At 44.6% G+C, this 22,101-nt stretch overlaps 1 protein-coding gene across 2 annotated transcripts in view; it reads left to right on the plus strand.

Annotated features, from left to right (window-relative positions):
* The window catches only part of LOC144817868 (urea transporter 2-like), a 316,753-nt gene that overhangs the window by 133,249 nt on the left and 161,403 nt on the right, over window positions 1–22,101 (plus strand). For both annotated transcript variants that reach the window (XM_078674742.1, XM_078674743.1), the window contains exon 2: window positions 17,559–17,721. In XM_078674742.1, coding sequence (XP_078530868.1) covers window positions 17,559–17,721 — 163 coding nt within the window. The remainder of the gene's footprint in view (window positions 1–17,558; window positions 17,722–22,101) is intronic.

Consider the following 22,101-nt stretch of genomic DNA (forward strand, 5'->3'; position numbering starts at 1 on the left):
ACACCGCAAGTCAGCCCGACCTGGTCTGCTGAGAACTGGGACAGTCTGACTGCTTGTTGGCGGTCAGACAGGAAAGAACGGATCCAGTCCAGAGCGGTGCCCTGGATGCCGGCCTCTCCGACACGGTCTACCAGGATATCATGGTCGACCCTGTCAAAGGCGGCCGACAGATCCAGAAGCACCAGGGCCTGACAGATGTTGGCGTCGGCCCCTCTGCGTAGTTCCTCCATGACAGAGAGTATAACTGCCTCTGTGGAGTGCGCAGGTCTGAACCCGGCTTGCTGTGAGTCCAAAAAGCAAGATTCCTCGATAAAAGAGCCAAGGATATGAGTAACATGTGACTCCAAAACCTTGCTGAGGACAGGAAGGAGGGATATGGGGCGAAAGTTGCTCATGATGGAGGGGTCTGCCGAGGGTTTCTTTAAGATGGCCACTACCTCTGCCTGTTTAAAGGAGCGAGGGACCTCACCCATGGCAAGAGAGTTGTTCAAGAGGGCCAGGGGAGGTTCAGGGCAGACAGTGAAGGCTTCACGGAAAACAGTGGGGGGACAGCAGTCGCTGGGTGAACCAGAGGAAACTTTGTGTAGGAGGGCAAGAAAGCCTTCCATCGGGATGAGAGGGATCTGGGTTAGAGTGTGAGAGTCTGGTAAGGGGCAGGGAGCGACAGATTGAGAGGGGGCAAACGTGGCTTGAGCAGGGATACTGTTTTTGATCTTAACTATTTTATCGATGAAAAATTGGTTAAGGGAGTCACAGAGCGACTGGGAGGGCAGAGGTGCAATGGTAACTCTTTCCGGGTTGGATAGCTCCTCAACTATTGATAAGATGTCCTTGGATTTGTTACCTGAATCCAAAATTTTTGGGGAAAAATAAAAAGACTTGGCTGAGAATATAGCTAACTTATACTCTTTGAGCCGAGTGGAAAATGTCAATTTGGTGTCTAAAGAATAACCCCGGCGCCAACGCCGTTCGGCCTGTCGGAGCCCAAGTTTCAGGGCTCTAAGGTCGTCAGTGAACCACCTTTGGGCGTCATGGCGGCGCCTGGCACTAACCAGTTTTAGGGGTGCCACAGAGTTGGATGCCACAGTAAGCCAGCTAGTCAACGCCTGGGCTTATGAATCAATGGAACCAGTGCTGGAAGGGACAGATGTACTAAGTAAGGTGGTGAATTTACTCAGGTCAGCCCTGTTCCAGTTGCGAGCGGAGAAGTTGGTTTCTAATACATGGATAGCAGGGGAGGGCATGGCTAAAGTGAAAGTGATCATTGAATGGTCTGACCAAAGACAGGGAAGAACAAGAGGAGTAGAAATGTCCAGGCAAGAGGTCCAGACCTGGTCCAGGATGTGGCCTTTAATGTGGGTAGGTGAGAGTATGTGCTGGGTGCAGTTCAGGCCTAACATGAGGTCAGAAAAGGCAGACGAACAGGGGGTAGTTGTCATCAGATTTGACCTGATCATTGTTACCAATTCTAATAAAATGCGCAGATATTATCAAGGGACACACTAATATCCAAAGCAATTCAAATGTCAAGTACAATATAATCTTTTAAATCATGGCATTAATGAAACATATGTAGACGGGATTCTTGATAGTTCTTGAATTCAGTTATGATGCTTTTAGTTTCATAATTATAAGAATAAATACATGCATCAGCCGACATATGTTTCATTAATGCCATGATTTAAAAGATTATATTGTACTTGACATTTGAATTGCTTTAGATATTAGTGTACTCTTTGATATTATCTTTGCTATTAGAAGAGAAATCAGTTTTCTCTGAACTTTGACCGCTCAGTAGTGGGGTCAAGTCAAGTGTGAGCACCTTTGTGCTACATCAGATTTTGGGGACTTATTTACTGGTGCAGCCCATATACCCACACTACTGTTCTGTTACCTTTTCTATTAAAATGCATGTTTGGTTTTGATTCCACTCAGAATACTACTGTTTACTGTCTCCTCATGCTAATGGCTATAACAGGGTACTAATTTCCATCTCAAAAGTACAAAGTCCTTATCGCCATGTATTGTATGAAGAAAAGAAAAATCCTTGGTTTTAGATTGCAACAAGATATGGTGAAGCGTTGCACTCTATTATCCGGTGTGAATTAAATGCACGTGTTTATACATGCATGTACTCAAGGGTAGACAATTCAGAGCCTCGAAACAAGCAATGGAAAAGCCAACAGATTGGGCTCTGAAGTGACGTTTGCAAGAATTAGCACATAAAATCCACACCTATTAGTTGTGTTAATGCTTGTTGGATATTGAAGTAATCCATGGAAAGTTCTGCAAATGCTCCTAATAGATCTGTTCTGAATGCATAGTTAGCTGACCATGGCTAGTTAATTCATATGTGACTTTTACCAAAGATACCTGCATAGTACAAGTAACAAAAATATTTTGAGACTGAACTGCAAACCTCTTTGCTAACTTAATTGGACTGTGCATCCAAATGTAATCCCAGTAATGAAATCCACATTTTTTAAATTTAAATGATCATAAATTGGTTAAAGTAAATGGGGCATTAGAATAGGGAGGGCAATCAAAAAGCAATGCACCCCCTTACATATAATTCAGGGATATTTACAGACACTTAGACAGTTTCCCAGTTTAGGAGGAACTGTTGTCTACAGAGCTACACTTGGGATGCGAACATTTTTGTTGGTTTTGCATAAAAGATTGGTAATACGCACTTGGTATTTCCCGCTATCATGTCTACAGCTTTATCGGCCCATTACAAGTTTTCCAAGTGGAATGGGGGAACACATGGAAATCTGCATTAATACATAAAGTTCCTGAGTTCGGGGCCTCCTCCTGGATACCCATCGTTCCTGCATTTAGCAGATGGACAGGTCTGGACGGCCACTTCCTACTACAGCACCTGGGAGTAGTAGGAGCCGCAATACTACGCCATCGCCAATTGTAATCGTATTTCAGCTGTGCACTGGAATGGTTAGTCACAGGAAATCTGGACCTCTCATAATGAAGGTCTGCTTCCAGGTGTACCCCAGTGACTATCCAAGAATGCATAAACCGTTTAATGCCCTAAAACGAGGTTTAAACCAGCACAGGTAGATTTCTGACTGGCTGAGCTCTGCTTTCTGACTTGAGCCCTACAGCGCCAGGCAGTGACTCCGATGAGCAATCCACCATAGTGGTTTTTGATCCATTTCATCAAGACTGATGCAGGTATATTTACAGCGTATTCCATCCCCCCCCCCCCCCCCCCGCCACCCTTATTTGCTTTCATCAGAAACACAGCGTTCCTATTCTGCTACCCTTTTGTGTTCACCTTCATTGTCTTTTAGGAGGAGCTGTTCTCAAGAACAGATTTGTGACAGAGGGTGATAGATTGATAGATAGATAGATAGATAGGTAGGTAGGTAGGTAGGTAGGTAGGTAGGTAGGTACTCCATCGAATCCGATGTCTTAGAATCTTCAACTGGAGTATTTGTTTGACTCGACATAAAGAATCTGAGCTATTCAACAAAGCTACTTCACTTGTCAATTACATTTGTAAATGTTCTACTCGATATGCACATCCTATATATACTTATAAGGCTTAAGAAGACGATAACCTTGTTTTCTAAAAACAACTTCTGCAAAAACTACTTTCCAAAAACCTGTTTTACCATAGCTTTTGCATTGCCGATTTGGAACCGCACTTTTCTGTCTCATCTACTTGCATCCTATGTGATGGGTTTCCTTTCCATTCTTGGGTTTGTTTCTTTCCTAGCACATAACGCCTTACAATGCTTTAATTAGATGGGGTACTTCCTTCCACGGCTCCACACTAGGGATCTACATTTTTCATTTGTTTTTGCACTCCATGGGAGTACACTCCTTTTCTTACTTTCTCTTTCATGTGCAACTTTCCCCTCAAATCCCCACTCCCCCACACAGGCACCAGCTGTTCAATTGCTCACCATGTTACCCCTATCACTTTTTAAAGTTTTAAATGATTTTGGTTTTCTTTTGGAGATCCATGCAGTTTGCTGCCAGACTGTGCTTTTATCTATGTGCTTTTGTTCCTTTTTTTCATTTGCCTCTGACTGGCAGCCCTCATGTACGAACAATAAATTAAGTTTTTAAAAAACAATAGTTACACGTGTGTAATCATTTGCCATTAATTATGTTGTTAATTGACATACAAGTATTTTTTTCTTTGATGCAAGGCAAAAACATTGACCAACGAATTCAGAAAACAACCTTGAAACGCAACATCCCTACTAACTTTGGCAGTGCGTATTGTATTACAGGAGATACCCTCACCCAGTTTCAGCCCCATCTTTAGTCTATCACATATTTAAATGTTATCCTTGATTGCATCTTTTCTCTTACCTTGGCTTTGGCCTTATTTCAACCCCAGTCTTTACTCCCCTCAATTCCACACACATTCTTCATTAGCTCCTAATTTTTTTTTTTTGGGTGTTCCCCATCCCCAGTGAACTTTCTGGTTCTGACACACTAAATTAGAGGCCACCTTAGACAGATTTCAGGTTCTGAAAAACCATTTCTGGTATCTTGTTCCTTCCTTCCTATTTCTTTTTTTTTCATTCCAAGTTTTATTTTGGAATTGTTCGAAATTTGGATTTTACTTATCCTGTACCAAGGAAGCAATTCTGTATCTAGTTTTTTTGCCACTGAGTTGGTGCTCAAATGCGGCAGGTATGTTAGTATTTACAAGCGCAAACTGAGAAACCATTTGAAGGAAGTTGGTGAACCAACTTTCACAGCCTACAGTAAGTGTTGCAGATGAACACACATCTCTACTTATTTCTTTTTTTAATTTGACAAAATGTCACACCCCAAGAAACAGATAACCACCATACCCTCCCAGTAAGTACAACTAAAACTTCTTGGTACACCATAGTCGCATCTTGTAGGCCTTCTCTAAAATATTAAATAGGCTCTACTCATTACCAGAAAGACTAAGGCCCGCATTACAGGGACAGTGAAAGTACACTTGCAGCTTTCCACCTCCTTATCAACCAATCAGGGATTTGTGAAGCGCACTACTCACCCAGGAGGGTGTCGAGGTGCTAGTGTGGGGATATCGGGCAACTCAGAGTCATCCGAAAAGCCAGGTCTTGAGGCTCTTCCTGAATGCTAGCAGTCTTTAGGTCATCTGATGCTGAGGGGGAGTTCATTCCAGGTCTTGGCCATGATGTAGGAGAAGTCACTTACTCCTGTTCTGGCTCTCCGGATGTGAGGGATTTCAGCCAGGGCGAGGTCGCCAGAGCAGAGGTTTCTCTTGGGGGTGTGGAAGGAGATTCTTTTGTTGGGGTAATGGGGTCCGGTGTTGTGGAGGGATTTGTAGACATGATTGAGCAGCTTGAAAGTCCCTCTCTTTTTCAACGGGGAGTCAGTGGAGGTCTTGTAGGTGCTGGGTGATATGGTCTTGTGGTGGGATGCAGAGGACGAGTCTGGCTGCGGCGTTCTGGATGATCTGGAGTTTGTGGAGTAGAGATTTGTTGATTCCCGTGTAGTGGGTGTTCCTGTAGTCCAGTCTGCTGGTTATGAGTGTTTGGGTGTTGGTCTTCCTGGATTCAGGGGGGAATCACTTGAAGGTTTTGCAGAGTATGCGGAGGTTATTGAAGCATGTGAAAGATATTGAGTGTTGACCTATCGGTTCATGGTGAGGGAGGAGTAGAGTAGGATGCTGAGGTAGCAGGCGTAGTCCGTGGGTGTGGGAGGGTTGCTGAGGGCAGGGGGCCATCAGATGTTGTCCCACGCGGAGGGGGTGGATCCGAGGACTTCTGTCTTCTCCAAGTTGAGCTTCAGGCAGCTGCTGCTCATCCAGGATGTGGCCTCCTTCATTCCTTTCTGAAAGCTGCGTCTGGTCTTGTCAGTTTCCTTGGTGAGGTAGAGGATGAGCTGGGTGTTGTCAGCTTAGGATACTATGCTGAGTCTGTATTTTCTGACGATGGTTGCGAGAGGGGCCATGTAGATTTTGAAGAGCGTGGGGCTGGATGAGGATCCTTGGGGTACTCCACATCTGATCTCTGTGGGATCAGAGAGGAAGGGCAGGAGTCTGATTCTTTGAGTCCAGCCAGCGAGGAAAGAGTGGATCCAGTTATGGGCAGTTCCCTGTATGCCGGCATCATGGAGCTAGGCAGCTAGTGTGCGGTGGGAGATGGTGTCTAAGGATGCTGAGAGGACCAGTAGAAGGAGTGCTGCGTGTTGCCTTGGTCGAGGAGATTGAGGATGTCATCAGGGGTGGCTAGGAGGGCTGTCTCGGTACTGTGGTTGCTGTGGAATCCTGATTGAGAAGTGTTGAGGATCAAGTTGGATTCTATGAAGTTCGTGAGCTGGTTGTTGACTATCTTCTCAGTGATGTTTTTTCACGCCATCCAACTGAGCCCATAGTGAGTAAGGTGGACGGAGAGCGAGAACGCCGAGACGCCAAGACTGTTGCTCTCTTCTCCCAGCTCTCAGCCCCTGGCAGCCGTCACAGTCCCACAGCTTTCCTGCCCCTTTTTTCTCTTGGCCTCGGAGGAGCACGAAGTGGCCGAGGGAGAGCGGGGGGTCAAAGCTGCGGTCAAAGCCGCACATTCAAGACTCAGCGTGCAGCAGTGAGCAGAGGGGAGCAGAGAGGAGCTGGGAATAGGAGCTACGAGGGCAGCCTCTGGCCTCAGTGACGCCATGAAGGAGGAGGTGGCGGAGGCGTGCTAATTTGAGTCTTTTCACCCATCAGGCTACTGTCTTACTGGCGATCACCTTTGAGCTAGTGAAACCCGGAAAGTGAAGCAGCAAACAGTGAGCCATGAGCAGGAGGGGAAGGAGGAGGAGTGACAGTGGCCGCGGTTCTGGTGGTCTCGGAGCACCATGAGCCTGAGTAAAGTTACAGAAACCGCAGAGTAATAAGAACAGCGAGCAGCGGATGCTGCGGGTGCCGCGAAATCACAGAAAACGCGGAGGCACAGCGCCGCGACTAATGGCTGACTAGTCGCCCGGACTAATCCCAGTGAGTTTGAGCTGCAAACCACAGAGCCGCAGAACCGCAGGTGCCGCAGGGGCTGTAGGCACCCCGAGGCAAGAGATAAGGGCACACGCCTGATTGTCTGATTTCCTGCCTGGACACTGGACATTGGATTAGCCACCAACTGGGCAGACCAATTAAACTAGTTAATAAATCACAAACTACAAACCTTAGGAGCAGCAGCGGTAGAACCAGGGAGATCTGGCGCCTCAGTGCTTACCTCTGACCGGCCACGGCAGCACGGATGCACAGAGAGCAACGGTGCACAGAGAGTGTGCAGTGAGTTCTGTGCACCGAGGAGTGTGCACCAAGGAGCGAGCGTGGCTGCAATTAGCTCTGGCGGCGGAGTGCAAGCCCGGTGAACCCACGGAGGTGGCCCAACTAGGTTGGGTGCAGCCCGCTGCTCACCAGTGTGCCCTGCTCGCTCCCGCCCTCACCCCGCTCGCCCTGCTTGCTCTGACTGAAACAAAGTGGCATCAGCTCTTGATACTGCTATTGACTAGCTGGTCCAGTTTGTCGTTTGCGCTCACCCTAACCGCCAGTCATGTGAGCAGTGAGCAGGGCACAGGAGGCGGCGAACACCGGATTCCTGCCTAGCACATTTTGATGCCTAGAGCAGACCAGGCATCAAAATGAGTAAAACCAGGAATGATTCTGGCACCGGCATCAAGAAAAAGTCGGTTAAGGAGGCCCAAGCGCAATTAGAGTCTACCCCTATTGTGCATTTAACCTCAAATTCCAACTTAAATTGCAAGGGAATCTGCCAATACTTTATGCCAAAACTGACTGGACAAAGAATTTCAGGAAATGGGGAGCCCGAGGGCAATACACTAAAACAGGAGATACAGCAAGCTTAAGAGGCCATGTGACAGGAACCAAAAATACAGAGCATTTACAAATTGGACGATGGAAACTATTTTTCCTCCGGGAGTAATGGAACAGACCCCTGTACATCCCCAGAAAGGAGACAAGACGCATTAAGGCAAGATAATCCGGAAATTTTGGAAATATCTTCAGCATCTGAGCTTTTTGATAGGAGGCAAGATGTACCGGGCCGGGAAACCCAGAAGTCCTGGAAATATCATCAGCTTTGGGGTCTCCAAATAAGGTTAAACAGCAGGCGCACGGGGAGAGCCCGGTGACCCCACATGCAGCTGGCAGAAGATCTCATTACGAACTATCCCAGTTACCATATCTATCAGCGATCAAACTCCTTACCTTCAATCAAAGCTTAATTTTGCAGGGAAAAGAGCTGAGAGAGAATAGCTACCTGGGGGGACAACATCCCCATCAACTAGCTGTAGAAACAAAGAGCACAACCCAAAGCGGCTCTTACCAAAAAAACAATTTGTTATCCTCAATAAACTCTACATTGACGACGGCCATCAATGCTCTCACCTGGCAAACACAAAAACTCAAAATCCAAATGGACACAATGCAGGCAATTGCAACAGCTATTATCAACATAGAAGGTAAAATCGACACATTAGCAGGAAATTTGGAGTTGGTGAAGCTGCAGACAACTGCTGGGTGTTCTTGTCTGCCAATAGTCAAGAAGTTTAGCTCTCTTCCAGAAGTTTTAACATCAATAATATCAGAGCCAAAACTAAGACAATTCAAGCTTACAGACCAACCAAATGAAAACATAGCTGAAAGAGCACCTAATCACACAAAACATAATAGTATCAATGCCACAACAAGGTCTCACAGCCCCCTAATTTTGTTACATAAACAGCATCGAAGAGCGTGAACCACATCCCAAGACCAGAAATTAAGTCTTTCATGGACAATAACATTCAAGATAGCAAACCTACTTTAGGGCCGGACACACCTCCGACATTGACGCAGTTGGCGTCAGTAACGTGCCAAAATACATCCAACCACGAGGAACCAGTGATGGGCAAGACCCTCCTTAGCAACACAAACCATTCAGTCAATTTGCAAGAAGCCACGGAACCTGCCAAAGCATTATCAAGGATAACAAAAAAACACTTGAAGAAGCAAGCAAAAAATAATAAAGAACGTGGCCGTGCAAAGGAATTACAGCTAGGCCTGGCCACATTACATGGCAGCCAGAGTAAAAAAACGAACCTAAAGAAGGCCCGCACACAAAGACTCCCGGAGTCTCAGTAATGTTATCCTATATTTCAAAAGTATAGACCAGGAAAAGATCAGCCAAACAAAATACTGCCATTCAAATCAATTACAAATTGAAATTGTGACGATAATCAGCTAAATAAATTATTAGCAATCAAATTAACCACAAGCACAAATCTTGATGCTGGTCATACTTTCGAGAACAACGAACAGCCTATTAGAGTCCCACATGAGCCCGAACTTTCACTAAACATAGATAGCGGGAGCGTCACCTTATAGAACAGCGCTTAGAAAATCAAGAACTGGTTGCATCACCACAGGCTAGAGGCAGAGAAAGGACATCCTTCCCTTTATTTGAAAACTTCGGGACATAGGGGAATAAGGCCGGACTAGGCGACAACAGAGTAACCACAACAACGGTCAAAAATTTCGAAATACAACCCCCCGCCGGTGGCCGAAGAGCTCAAGTGCAAAGGAAATCGGAGAATAACATCATAATTTTCACACCTGAATATAGTTCCAACATATTAAACAGATCTAATATTTTACAAATCCTCCGACACATCCCAGAGCTCTCTTTTATTGAGACTGAAGACCTCATTTAAGTCCAATTCAAGGTACTAGGGAGTAATACAACAAGAGAGTCAACAATATCAAAATGGAAAAATAATTCAATAGCCTAGAAAATCATGCGAGAAAGAGGTCAATTTACGAGATGGAGGATCAGTATATACATACCAAAAGAGGAAAAGTATCTACACATGTTAGGAGGCGGTTCAAATGACAAAAAGACAATAACCCCAAGAAAGACCATCTGAAGAGGGACAAAACCAGTTCCCCGCACGTCAGCGTTTCTTAACTTAAGAATACATCTCTCACCAAACCTCAACCAAACAGAAAGAGGACAAACTGATCAATCTAGAAAGCCCCAAAATGGAACTATAATGACCAAATTGCTCCTAGCACAATAAGGAACGATCACTGGGGGAGTCGAATGATCACCACTATGAAAATCATCTAATAGAACGTGTACAGATTAAAAACTACGTTGCAAAACAGAGCTGCATTTGAATTCTTACAGTCTTGGTATCTGTTGTGTCTCCAAGAAACCTGGGGTACTCGCTCCAGTGGTCATCCCAGGCTTTGTAGATTTCCAACAGCCAGCAAAAAAGTACAATATATTTGGTAGGCCTTCTGGGGGCTTATCCATATATATACGAATTGGCTGTAATATAAAAGCTAAATCCGTGCTAACCACGGACCATGTTCAAGCTATCTACCTGCAGGGATTAAAATTGGAAGGCCGTCTATTAACAATTCTCCTCTTGAATGTTTATTTCAATTGCAAAGATAAACCAAGATACTCTGAGATGAGGGCCATGGTAGACACACTTGAAGACTTGCTTAGTAACCACTCAAATAGTGGGATCATATTGGCCGGGGACTTCAACACCCAGAACTTGGGGAAAGTAAAAGATGCATCACTGCACATGGATCAGGCTGGGACCTTATTAAACACATTTTTAAACATGTACAGATTAAGGTCAACGCACGACCCACAACTTACCAATCATGCCACGAATAACGCTTCACAGGGGAAGACCAAACCCTCAATTGATTATATCTTCATGTGCAATTGCCTGTATGATCAAGCTGCAGAACTCCGAAATCCAGCGCTACAGACCAGTGACCATTTTCCATTAGCCATTGCCATCTTGCTGCAAGCCGCCAGTCTTTCTCATATTTCTCTCTTAGGCCACACTAAAGGAGAGGAAATACATGTACTCCAGAGAAGGCTAAAACCGAATAAAATAGATACAACTAGCCTGTCAAACTGGAAAAGCAATTGGCCTGCACTCGCTAAAGACTTTACACTGGCAATATACGTGAGAATTGGACCAACTTGAGGCCAGAGCTGTACCGCCTTTTGTCAGTCAAAATATCACACCAGCAGCAACACCGTGTAGAAAAGGAGTGCTGCAAAAGTCAACCAAGATGTGAAAACATTGCACAAAGCAAGCGGGACCTAAGACAAGCCAACCATGAACATACGACAGAGGGTAACGATAAAACACTTCAAAACCGGTTGTTAGCAACAAAAGCTCCCAAGAAAATCCTATGGGTTCATAAAAGGCAACTGCAAGACTCGCAATGGTTGCATATTTTTAGCCTGTTGATGCCAAACACACAGGCTGAATTTTGGTCATTCATCAATAGGTTGTCCGGCCACGACCGGCGTAATGGGGTTGCCAGCCACACATGGGTCTCCTATGTGACTACACTGTACTGTAGTGTGCCAGACCACAGACCAGAAAACCATCAAAGAGCTTCTACTAACACCAGTTCAATTAACCCTCGTATAATGACCATGGAAGAACCATTTGAAACTCTTGACGCAGGACCTCGGGTGACACTAATATTAAAAAATATCAGAAAGGATGGGGCCCCGGGACCCAATGGTCTGCCTGGATGCCTCTTCAAAGAAGACAGCGATTTCTGGGGAACCTTACTTACTCCACTTTCTCAGTCCTGCCTGGATAACTCAATGGCGCCTGAAGCCTGGAAAGGCTCCCTGCTTCAAGCGATACACAAAAGGGGTGACACTGGGGACCCAACTAATTATAGGTTGATAGCCCTCTTGGATATTGAGGCAAAATGATATGCAAGCCTCCTCCTGCAAGACCTGCAAAATTGGGCTAACGAAAATGAAATTCTTCCAGCATACCAGTCCGGTTTCAGGTCAGGAGTTTCGACACAAGATAACATCATAGCCCTTGCCTACCTGGTAGAACAGTCCACTCAGGAAAACCAGCTTACACTCTTCGTATGCTTCGTGGATTATTCGATGGAGTTAACAGGAATTTGCTGTGGAGGAAATTACAAGATTGGGGGATTCCGACCACCCTGCTGAAAGCAATTATTGCTTTCTACACCGGAACATGGGTACGTGTGAAGGTATCTACGAACGCTAAAACCAAAACAATCTACACATCACAAGGATTAAAACAAGGGTGTGTACTGGCACCCTTGCTTTTTAATCTCTACACTGCTGACCTTGGCAAAACAATATCTAAAACCAATCTGGTATCCTGAAAATTGGATCTACTAGACTGTTTCTACTGCAGTATGCAGACGACATGGTGCTCATGGACCATACCAAAACGGGCATGCAACGGACAATGAATGCATTAAGCATCTAAAACAATGAAAATTATTTAAGAGCAAACGCAAGGGGAAAACAAAGGTAGTAATTTTCGGGAAGTATGCAAGTAAACTAAAAAAACAATGGAGAATGGGTAACCTGAAAATAGCAACGACCAAATACAACTACTTATGGCAGTGGTTCCCAAACTTTTTTGACCTGTGGCTCTCTTGACCTAATCGGCAGTTGGCCGTGGCTCCCCACCATTTTTTTACCGGTGGGCGGGATGTAAGCCGACCACGAGTGCCTGCAAAATTATGAATATGTCACACAAAGCAATCTGAAACCATGGCAGCTATGAGAACTAGACTATAATTTACCCTCACAAGTAATTTTTGTGCATTTTAGTTCAATAAATCACGAGTGCCGGCAAAATTATCAATATGTCACACAAAGCAATCTGAAACCATGGCAGCTATGAGAACCGGACTATAATTTACCCTCACAGGTCACTTTTGTGCATTTTAGTTCAATAAATCACGAGTGCTGGCAAAATTATGAATATGCTACAGAAAGCAATCTGAAACCATGGCAGCTATGAGTACCGGACTATAATTTACCCTCACAAGTCACTTTTTGTGCACTTTAGTTCAATAAATCACGAGTGCCGGCAAAATTATGAATATGTCACACAAAGCAATCTGAAAACATGGCAGCTGTGAGAACCGGACTATAATTTACCCTCACAAGTCAATTTTGTGCATTTTAGTTTAATAAATCACGAGTGCCGGCAAAATTATGAATATGTCACACAAAGCAATCTGAAACCATGGCAGCTATGAGAACCGGACTATAATTTACCTTCACAAGTCACCTTTCATATGCATTTTTGTTCAATTACGGTGGCGGACTTCACTTACCAATTTCCTAGAGTTGAGCAGAGGGACCCCACGAGGCACGGAGGGCAGGCAGCAGAAACGAGGCTCAAACGCTGCAGACAACAGGTGTGCCAGTAATGGCGGAGACTATACCTTCGGAAAGCACGTACAACGTGTATGTACGCATGCCGCTCATCACCCAAACCATCATACAGGATGATGAAGGGGGGCATTTCTAACTCCCACATAGGTTCCCAAATCGTGCGCTTCGCCCCTGCCCACTCATTGCGGCGCACTGAGGTGTCGCGGCGCACAGTTTGGGAATCACAGACATAGGGGTTTGGATTATGAGCAGTGGGAAATCAGCAGCATACACTGTATCCAAGGAATCAAAAGCTAAGGCAGTGATGTACGCCCTTTGCAAATTGAACTCCAAACTAAGTAGCCCGACAACTGGACCCATTAGAAAAGTCATAAGAGCTAAGTTACTCCCTTCAATTACATATGGCCAACTAGCATTCCCCGCAGCATCAATCAACATCATGGAACGTGCAAACTGCTGGGCATTTAAACAGATCTTCCATATACCCGCTCATGTTGGTAACACCTTGGTGTGGCTTGAATTTGAGCTAAACAAACAGCGCTATGAACACTGGGCGTCGATTGTTCGGTATTATCGAGGGGTCTGTACTGCCCCCTCAAATACAATGAAGACAATCTTGAAGGAAATTTTTATGAAAAGTAACAACTCGTGGGCCAACGGCCTTTTAACGGCTTGCACTGAATTGCACCTTAACTTGTCCAACTGGCAGGATTTTATTTACCAACATGGAATTTTAAAAACCATTTTAAAGGAATAAGTCAGACTACTATCCAAGAAAGAGGACATGAAGGAACTAGAGTCCTCAAATAGCAACATCAGTCTACTAACCAGTTCCTTCCACGACAAACTGAGTCAGCCATACCTTGACTCTGCCCTGAGCAAGTCTATTTTAAAGCAAATTCTGTCTGTGAGATTGATGGTACTACCGATAAAAGACATCAACAGACGTTGGAAAACACTAGAAAACACTAGAGTCGGTCACTACTTGTAGATTGTGCCACCAGCACGAGGAATCCATGACCCACATGATCTGCATATGCCATCGTTGAATTATGCATGTGGCACTTTACTGAAACCCCTCTTTCTAAAATATGGGATACGCACCTGTAGAGACGCTATGAAATTTCTCTTTCAGATGGAGATTCTAATGGAATTGCCAAGACTAGCGAAAATCGCACACAAGGTGAAAGAACTACTACATAATGACTCAGTCAAAGACTAGAGACAAACAGTCGTTTTAACCCACATTTTACCACTGAAATTATGAGAATGCCTCAGAAATTATTATGTTTTAGATATGTCTAACGGTCTTGTTAAATGAAATAACCATGTTTATTTATGATTGAACTTAACCAGTTTCTTTTTGTAACAATTTTAATTAATTGAAACAATAAACAATTACATACATACAGTGATGTTTGCGGCAAAGGGGAAGAGGGAGATGTCTCTGTAGTTCTTGCTGTCCGTCGGGTCTGTGGAGGGCTTCTTGAAGAGGGTTTTGATTTCTGCACGTTTGCAGTTGTCAGAGAAGGCGCCTGTTTCAAGGGTGCAGTTGATTGTATGTTGTTATTCAGGTGCTGTGACAGAGGCAGCTTGGTGGAAGATATGCGGCAGGCAGGGGTCGCTATGGGCTCCTGAGTGTATGCACCTCATGGTCTTTGAGGTGTCTTCTGTGGTGACAGGGTCCAGACAGTGATGGTCAGCTGGGTGGCATTACTGGTGGCTGGTATTCTGTCGGTGCCTTGGTCCTGTTTGTGGAAGTTGTGGTAGAGAGTCCTGATCTTGTGATGGAAGAAGGAGCCGAGTTTGTTAGGACAGGGAGAGTACCCTTGCAGCTTTCCAGCTCCTGATAGGGCAGGGAGAGTACCCCTGCAGCTTTCCAGCTCCTGTTATGGCAGTGAGAGTACACTTGCAGTTTTCCAGCTCCTGATATGGCAGTGAGAGTACACTTGCAGTTTTCCAGCTCCTGATATGGCAGTGAGAGTACACTTGCAGTTTTCCAGCTCCTGATATGGCAGTGAGAGTACACCTGCAGCTTTCCAGCTCCTGATATTGTGAATAACGGCATGTGCGAATACCATGTTATTTGGAGTTACACTCTTTGGGTGCTATAAGAAATGAGAATTGCTGCTGGAATTATGGATGCCCCATCAGAATCCTGAAAAAGAGATTTAGCATTTTTCTGATCTTTACCCAAATAGATATTTCCCTGGCTTCTTTTAGCTAAATAACTAGAACACCATAACTCAGCATGCCTTGTAATTGCCAACTCGCTGTCAAAACCTTTCTGGAGTAGTCAGGAATTGCACAACTGGAATGAGTATCAAGTAGTTGATGTGTTGACATCTTGAGTAGTCCCTGCCACAAACCTAACTTTCTTGACTAAGGACCTGATTCACAAAGGGCCTTCACACTCATGGTGGAGGCCCCACAGTTGTGGGGAAGTCTCTGCCCTTGGGGCAGAATCTCCACAATAACAATTCTTATTGCAGAGATTCTGCCCCGACTGTGGCGACTCCCCCACAACTGTGGAGCCTCAGCCACAAGTACAGAGAACCATTGTGAATCAGGCCCTACTTACTTTCTCATCCTAAATGTGTCATGTTTTACTAGTATATTTGGAGCACGTGGCATGGGTACCAGTAGAGTGGGCACAGTTTCCTTGTTTTCATTAGGGTCCTTGGCTCCCAGCGTACCCCACGCAAGGACATGATTGCTGGCTCAACTGCTGTGCCAACTACTTGGTCACTGATGGCTGCTGCATAGATTAGAAGTAGTGCTTTATAATCAATTGAAATATAGATGTACTATCAAAACTAGCAAGATCAATGGTCTAAACATGTGCACCTGTAAAGCGCACCTTCATTCTGAAGGGTATCTTGGCTGTTGAAATAGTTAATACCTAATTCCACATACTGACCATGGAAGGACGAAAGGCTGAGTGGACCCTCGAGAATCGAACCTTTAACCATGAGGTCAAACACTAATTCTTGCAGTGGATACATCTGCCCACTGCACTGCCAGACCCAGCCTTGTGCTTGCAGAGTGAAAGGAAGTGTTAACCCCTTGCATGCGGCGTGAATTTTCACGCTGTGCGGGCGTTTTTAAAAGTGGGCTGAATTCGGATGGCCCCCGGCCGTCCTCCACACACGCCCACCTTGACGCATGGCGGCCGGGGGCCGCCATGAGCCTGCAAAGGGTTAATGTACATAAGTTGCATATACTTCTACTTGGTTATCAGATTTCTTTTCTAATTTGCTGCTTATTTGGCGATTAGGCTATTATTTAGTGCCTCCTAACTTGGGGTTTCCGGTGCAGTGTGACAAAGGCCTTTCATTGCTGACTTAGTGTGTTTGCCAATTTGCCAAATCCCCTAAAGCCGGTACCACCTGCTTTTTGTGGGTGTTAATGTCGGGTATTCTGTTATACACACATGTGAGGGATGTGGTCATGTAGAAGTTTACAAGCATTCTTGCCACAAGATATAAAACCCGCTCATACAATATAGTGTGCAAAAATAGGTCTCAACCCATATTTTACTCTTTGCATGATGTTTCAAGTAACCTCCTTTATGGGAAGCTATATAATCACCTCCATGTCTCATGAAAGGAGTGAGAATATGAACAATGATACTGTAAATTTGGGGCAATTAACCCCTACTCATGTGTATGATGAAGACCATGTACCGCGGTGTGAGTGGCCCCTTTCAAGAGATCTGTGTAACCTGCAGGTCTTTGGCTGTAACCCTTTCCTTACAGGGCCGACTCCTAGGTTGTGGGTCAACCTCAAGCATGTAATGTTTTTTAAATTGCAAAATAAACATAACTTTGTTAGTGAGCAATGGGTGCTAAACTGTATTAGAATGGTGAAATGTTGAGCATTCCATTAAAAACAATGGAGTGCTCCGGGCTTCTCATTCCAATGTTTATTCACAGCTGTTACTGTGAACAAGGTCTCACAGAACCCAAGGTGATTTCAACCCCCTTTGGCTCCATGAAGCCTTTGTTCACAAATTAGAACATTCTACCCTTTAGCGGTGGAATGTTCTAATAGCTTTGGAGCCCTCCCCAATGGGCTCTACCGTCCGATAAAGGCACGTTCCCTCGTTAAAGGCCCTTGCCCTTTGCTTGAGCCTTTAACACTGCAGCGGGCCTTTAATGGCAGTGGATCCTGCTACAGAGGACTCTAAGGCTATATAATCCATAGCGTCATTGATTCCAGTATCTGGTAAAGGCCCTAAAGCGTTTGCTGTACAACGTTGCATGAGTGATTTATAGAAGATTTGTATTAATTGGGGTACATGGACCCTTGAGTTTCACAACACATCTACATTTCTGCTCTTCTCTTCCCCATAAGGAACGGAAGGATAAAGAACACCAAGTCACGATTTCTCAGATCGATGACATGAAGAAGCAGCCCCCTGAGACCGCCGGTACCACTAATGTATGTTTGCGTAGCATTACTAAGGCAATCCACTATATCACTGGAGACATGAGCGCCTTTGCAGACTGGCTGAAAGGTAAGTGAATCCTCACTCTTAATTCAAGTTAGGCAAAAATCTAATGTAATGCAATTCAAAAGCATTTCTTAAGCACATGGCTATCCGGCAGGCTTCCCAGCACCAAAAGATCTGCCAGACTCCTGGGAAATCATGATTACACAAGTATTTATAAGGTGTTCCCTGAAACTGAGTAAATTGCCATTCTGCCTGAGCCCCAGAGCAAGGAATTCCATAATTTGGGATCAAAGTGTTGAGACGAGTACCCCCCACTCCTGAACCTTATTCGCCCTTGGGATGACCAGCAAATTTAGGCTCCTGGATCCTAAATCTCTTGTGGGATTAATCAAATGATGTAGATTTTGCAGCCCCTTCCTATATTTGCAGGGATCGGGCTGCGAGGGCTAATGTGTTTTCCAGCATCTTGTTAAAACACATTCCGGGCTCTGTGCCTGTATTTCGAAGACCACGAGTGTTTGTCACTAAATCCTGGGCTTTTGGATTGGCGTACCCAATATGGCGCCAATATGTACGCCAGTCCAATCTCCGGTCTAGTCTCTCACGTTTGGTCTCAAGCCAGATTGCAGACACAGCTGTGAAGTGCGGCGGCAGCGTTCTAAGACGCGCACTTCACTGATTACTTCACTGTGACAGGACCTGTGCCCCTTAGCTCTTGTAGTCAGTCAGAGTTAGGTAGTTAGTTTCTGCCAGGCTTTAGGCGTAGGTTAGTTCGGTATCGCTGTTCGTCGGATAGTTAGACAGAGAATCTTGAACATTTAACCACGGAAACTCGTCCTTACCAAGTAATTTCTGAGAGGCATTCTGAAGGCTAGTCTTCTCCTCAGCATTTGCAGAGGAACATCTTCAATCAGTCATACCCTGAACCAAGTACTTCAAGAAACCGCAAGTATTCTCCTGTTGGAGAGAAAGAATGTATTAAGTGTTACATGTAAACTACATATTGATACATATTTTCCAGAGAGTTGTCAAAGTAGTTTAGTATACTTACCGCAAATATTGTTCACTGAAACAACTAATATTCTGGAAACCTAAGAAAGATAAGAAAGCTAGAATAATAGTTTTCGGAAGAGTATCAATTGCCTGACGCTAGAAGGGTAAGAATTCAGAGAACTCAGCAGGTATATCTAGAGAGAGCCTTAGGTGTGAGTTTGGAAGTTATTAATGTTATTGTTTGTTTTTTAGTTCACCAAATAAGAAAGAATAGAGACAGAACTAAATTACAAACAGAGAAGCAAGAGGGAGCTGAGACAGAGTGGTGAACCGAAGACACCGAGTCAGTCTCTTCTTGTCCCCTACCCCTTTCCCCGGCAGGGTTCACATGACCTCCTGTGTATTGGGGTTCACAGGAATGCCTGTAGAGGGACTTGGGAATTCTCAACATTTTGCTCCTGCAAGTAACCGAATTGAAGTGAGTTTGCCAATGAGTACCTTGACAGAGTGAAGTGCTCATGAACTTTACTCACCTGAGCAGAATGGCGGAGGGGTTCGACTTAAAAAACTTAGGGAAGGTCCTTGAGGTCATTCAACAAGAATAATTGGCAGTCAGAGAAGAGAATAAGGTTATCAAGTCAGAGATAGAGGCAACTAGACGAGAGACTAAGGAAATGGCAATACAGATTAGGAGAGAGAGTTCTGGGGATAGGTTCCTTCCTCCCACATCTGGGGCAACCGTATGTAATTCTGGTTCAGTTCCTAGTTCAGGGTCTACTACTCAAGTAGTATATTCCCAGGCCCCGTTATTCCATTGGCACCACCTGAGCGCTTCAATAGGGATCTCCAAAAGGCCCAAATATTCTTGTCACAATGCTCTTTGCATTTTATGTGTAGACCTACCGTCTTTCCAGACGTGCAGTCCCGCATTGCCTTCATCCTGTCTTACCTCAATGGAGACGCGGCCGCTTAGTCTATGCCCTTGGTCACACAAGACGCCTCAATTCTATGCAATTTCGATGAATTAAAAAAATTATTCCTGCGCATTTTTGATCGTCGAAAGGTTGCGCAGGCTACCAACAATGAATTGTTAGAATTGAGACAGGGGTACCGAGAACTTGTAACTTATCTTGCACAATTCAACAAACTAGTTGTGGAAACTGAATGGCCGGAGTCCAAAAGAGCCGCCTTGTTCTATTGTGGTCTGAAGGATGACTTGAAGGGCGCTTTGTCACAAATACAAAATCGTCCCACAGAGGTGTCAGCCTTGATTGACTTAGCCTTAGAAATAGACTTTAGACAATCCGAAAGAAGACGAAAGTTTTGTCCAAGTGTCCCGCGCTTTGACAGGGCAAAATCTACTGATAAAAGATTAAGGAACCAAACCTATGCAAATTGGAACTATAAGTGGCCCACTTTCCAAGGAAGGAAAAGATAAGCAGAGATTAAATAATTTGTGCCTTTATTATTGTACCAGTGGACACTTTGTTAAGGCATGTCCCAAAAAGCCAAAAATATTCAAGAAGGAAAACTTGCAGTACCACCAGTAGAGCGAGTTGGACTGGTGGTTGCTAACAAAGATACAACTCCAATTCGTCACCAAGTTGCTAACACCTTGTAGTCTTCTGCTCTCCACTCATCATGACGATGACTCTGAACACATCCTTTCTAGAGTAGCTGTAATGCTGGATTTGGACGCTACAGGGAACTTTTGAAACCTCAAATAAATATGCTTTTAAGGTTGGCCTCAAGGCCTTACAGAAAGAGAGCAGTGAGGAGGTCAGGGCTGTAGATGGTACAAATGTATCTTCTGGTCCCATCACTAGCCATATGGAGATCGTGAGAACTCATTTCTAATGAGGATCACAGAGAAGAAATTCAATTCAATCTGATTGATGCTCGGCAACTTGGAATCATATTAGGCCTTCCCTGGCTCACGGAACACAACCCAACAATAAATTGGAGTGAGAGAACAGTGAAATTAAATTCTAGTTACTGCTTGGAGCATTGCTTCTGTGAGAAGTCTGAAAGAAAAGAGAAGAATCTAGCAGCCTTGCTGTGTGAAAATAAAATGATGGTGTGTGCTGTGCAAACCGAGAGTCTACCAGTCGAACACCAAGAGTTTGTCGAAGTGTTCAGTGAGGCAGAGTCTAAGAAGCTTCCTCCTCGTCGATCATACGATTGTAAAATCAACGTGGAACCAGGGGTCAATCTTCCTTGTAGTAGGATCTAAGCACTCACTGAAGCTGAGAACCAACACTTGAAGGAGTATATCGAAAAATATCTAGAAAACGGGTTCATTCAACCATCCTAGTTCCCGGTCTCCTCTCCACTGCTTTTCGTCTCTAAACGAGATAGAGGTCTTAGGCTGTGTACTGACTACCGTGCCTTGAACAAGATTAGAATCAAGAACCAATAACCCCTACCTTTTATATCTGTCCTTCTGGATCAACTAAAAGATGCAAAAATCTTTACGAAGTTAGACCTGCAGGGGGCTTACAATTTAATCAGCGGGCAGAGTGGCGATGAATGGAAGACAGCATTCAGAACCAAGTACGGATTATATGAGTACCAAGTCATGCCCTACGGATTGTGTAATGCCACGGCTGCATTCCAATACTTTATTAATGATGTCCTGAAGGAATTAATGGACCAATGAGCAATTATCTATATTGGCGACATTTTGATTTATTCTTTTTCAGTAGAGGAGCATCAACACCAAGTCAAGAAAGTTTACATTGTGTGCAGGAAAATTATCTATATGTCAAATTAGAGAAGTATGCCTTGGGAGTTAAATCTGTGGATTTCTTGGGATTTGTCATAGCTCCGGAAGGCCTATCTATGGATGTCAAGAAAATTGAGGCGGTGCTTAATTGGCCCCCACCAACTTCAGTGAAGGAATTGCTGAGTTTCATTGGGTTTGCGAATTTCTATCGTAGAGTTATTCAAAATGTCTCCTTAAAGGTCACACCTCTCACTAGGCTACTTTGAAAAGGAGTTCCTTTTCAATGGTCTACTGAGGCAGAAGATGCCTTCCAGTTTCTCAAGAAAAGTTTTACCAGCGTGCCCATCCTTCTGCACGTGGATCATAGTCAACCATTTTATCTAGAGAGTGCAGTTGCATCCGGTCGCATACCATTCTCGGGAGCTGCAACCAGCAGAAATTAACGACACCATTTCTGACAAAGAACTCCTCGCCATTAAAGATGCCTTCCAGGAATGGCGATACTATCTTCTCGGAGCTAGACATGTGGTCACTATGTTCACCAATAACCGAAACCTTCAATTCTTAAAATCAGCCAGAACACTCACGCCAAGTCAACTTTGGTGGTCCCTGTATTCGCTGACTACGACTTTGTGATTACATACCGGCCTAGGGAGAATTACGGAAATGCGGATGCACTGTCACGAATTGACACGGAGGGAAAGAAGAACCTTGTTAGTGAGCAA

Source organism: Lissotriton helveticus, chromosome 2_1 (assembly GCF_964261635.1).
Source record: "Lissotriton helveticus chromosome 2_1, aLisHel1.1, whole genome shotgun sequence".
NCBI classification, from domain to species: Eukaryota; Metazoa; Chordata; class Amphibia; order Caudata; family Salamandridae; genus Lissotriton; species Lissotriton helveticus.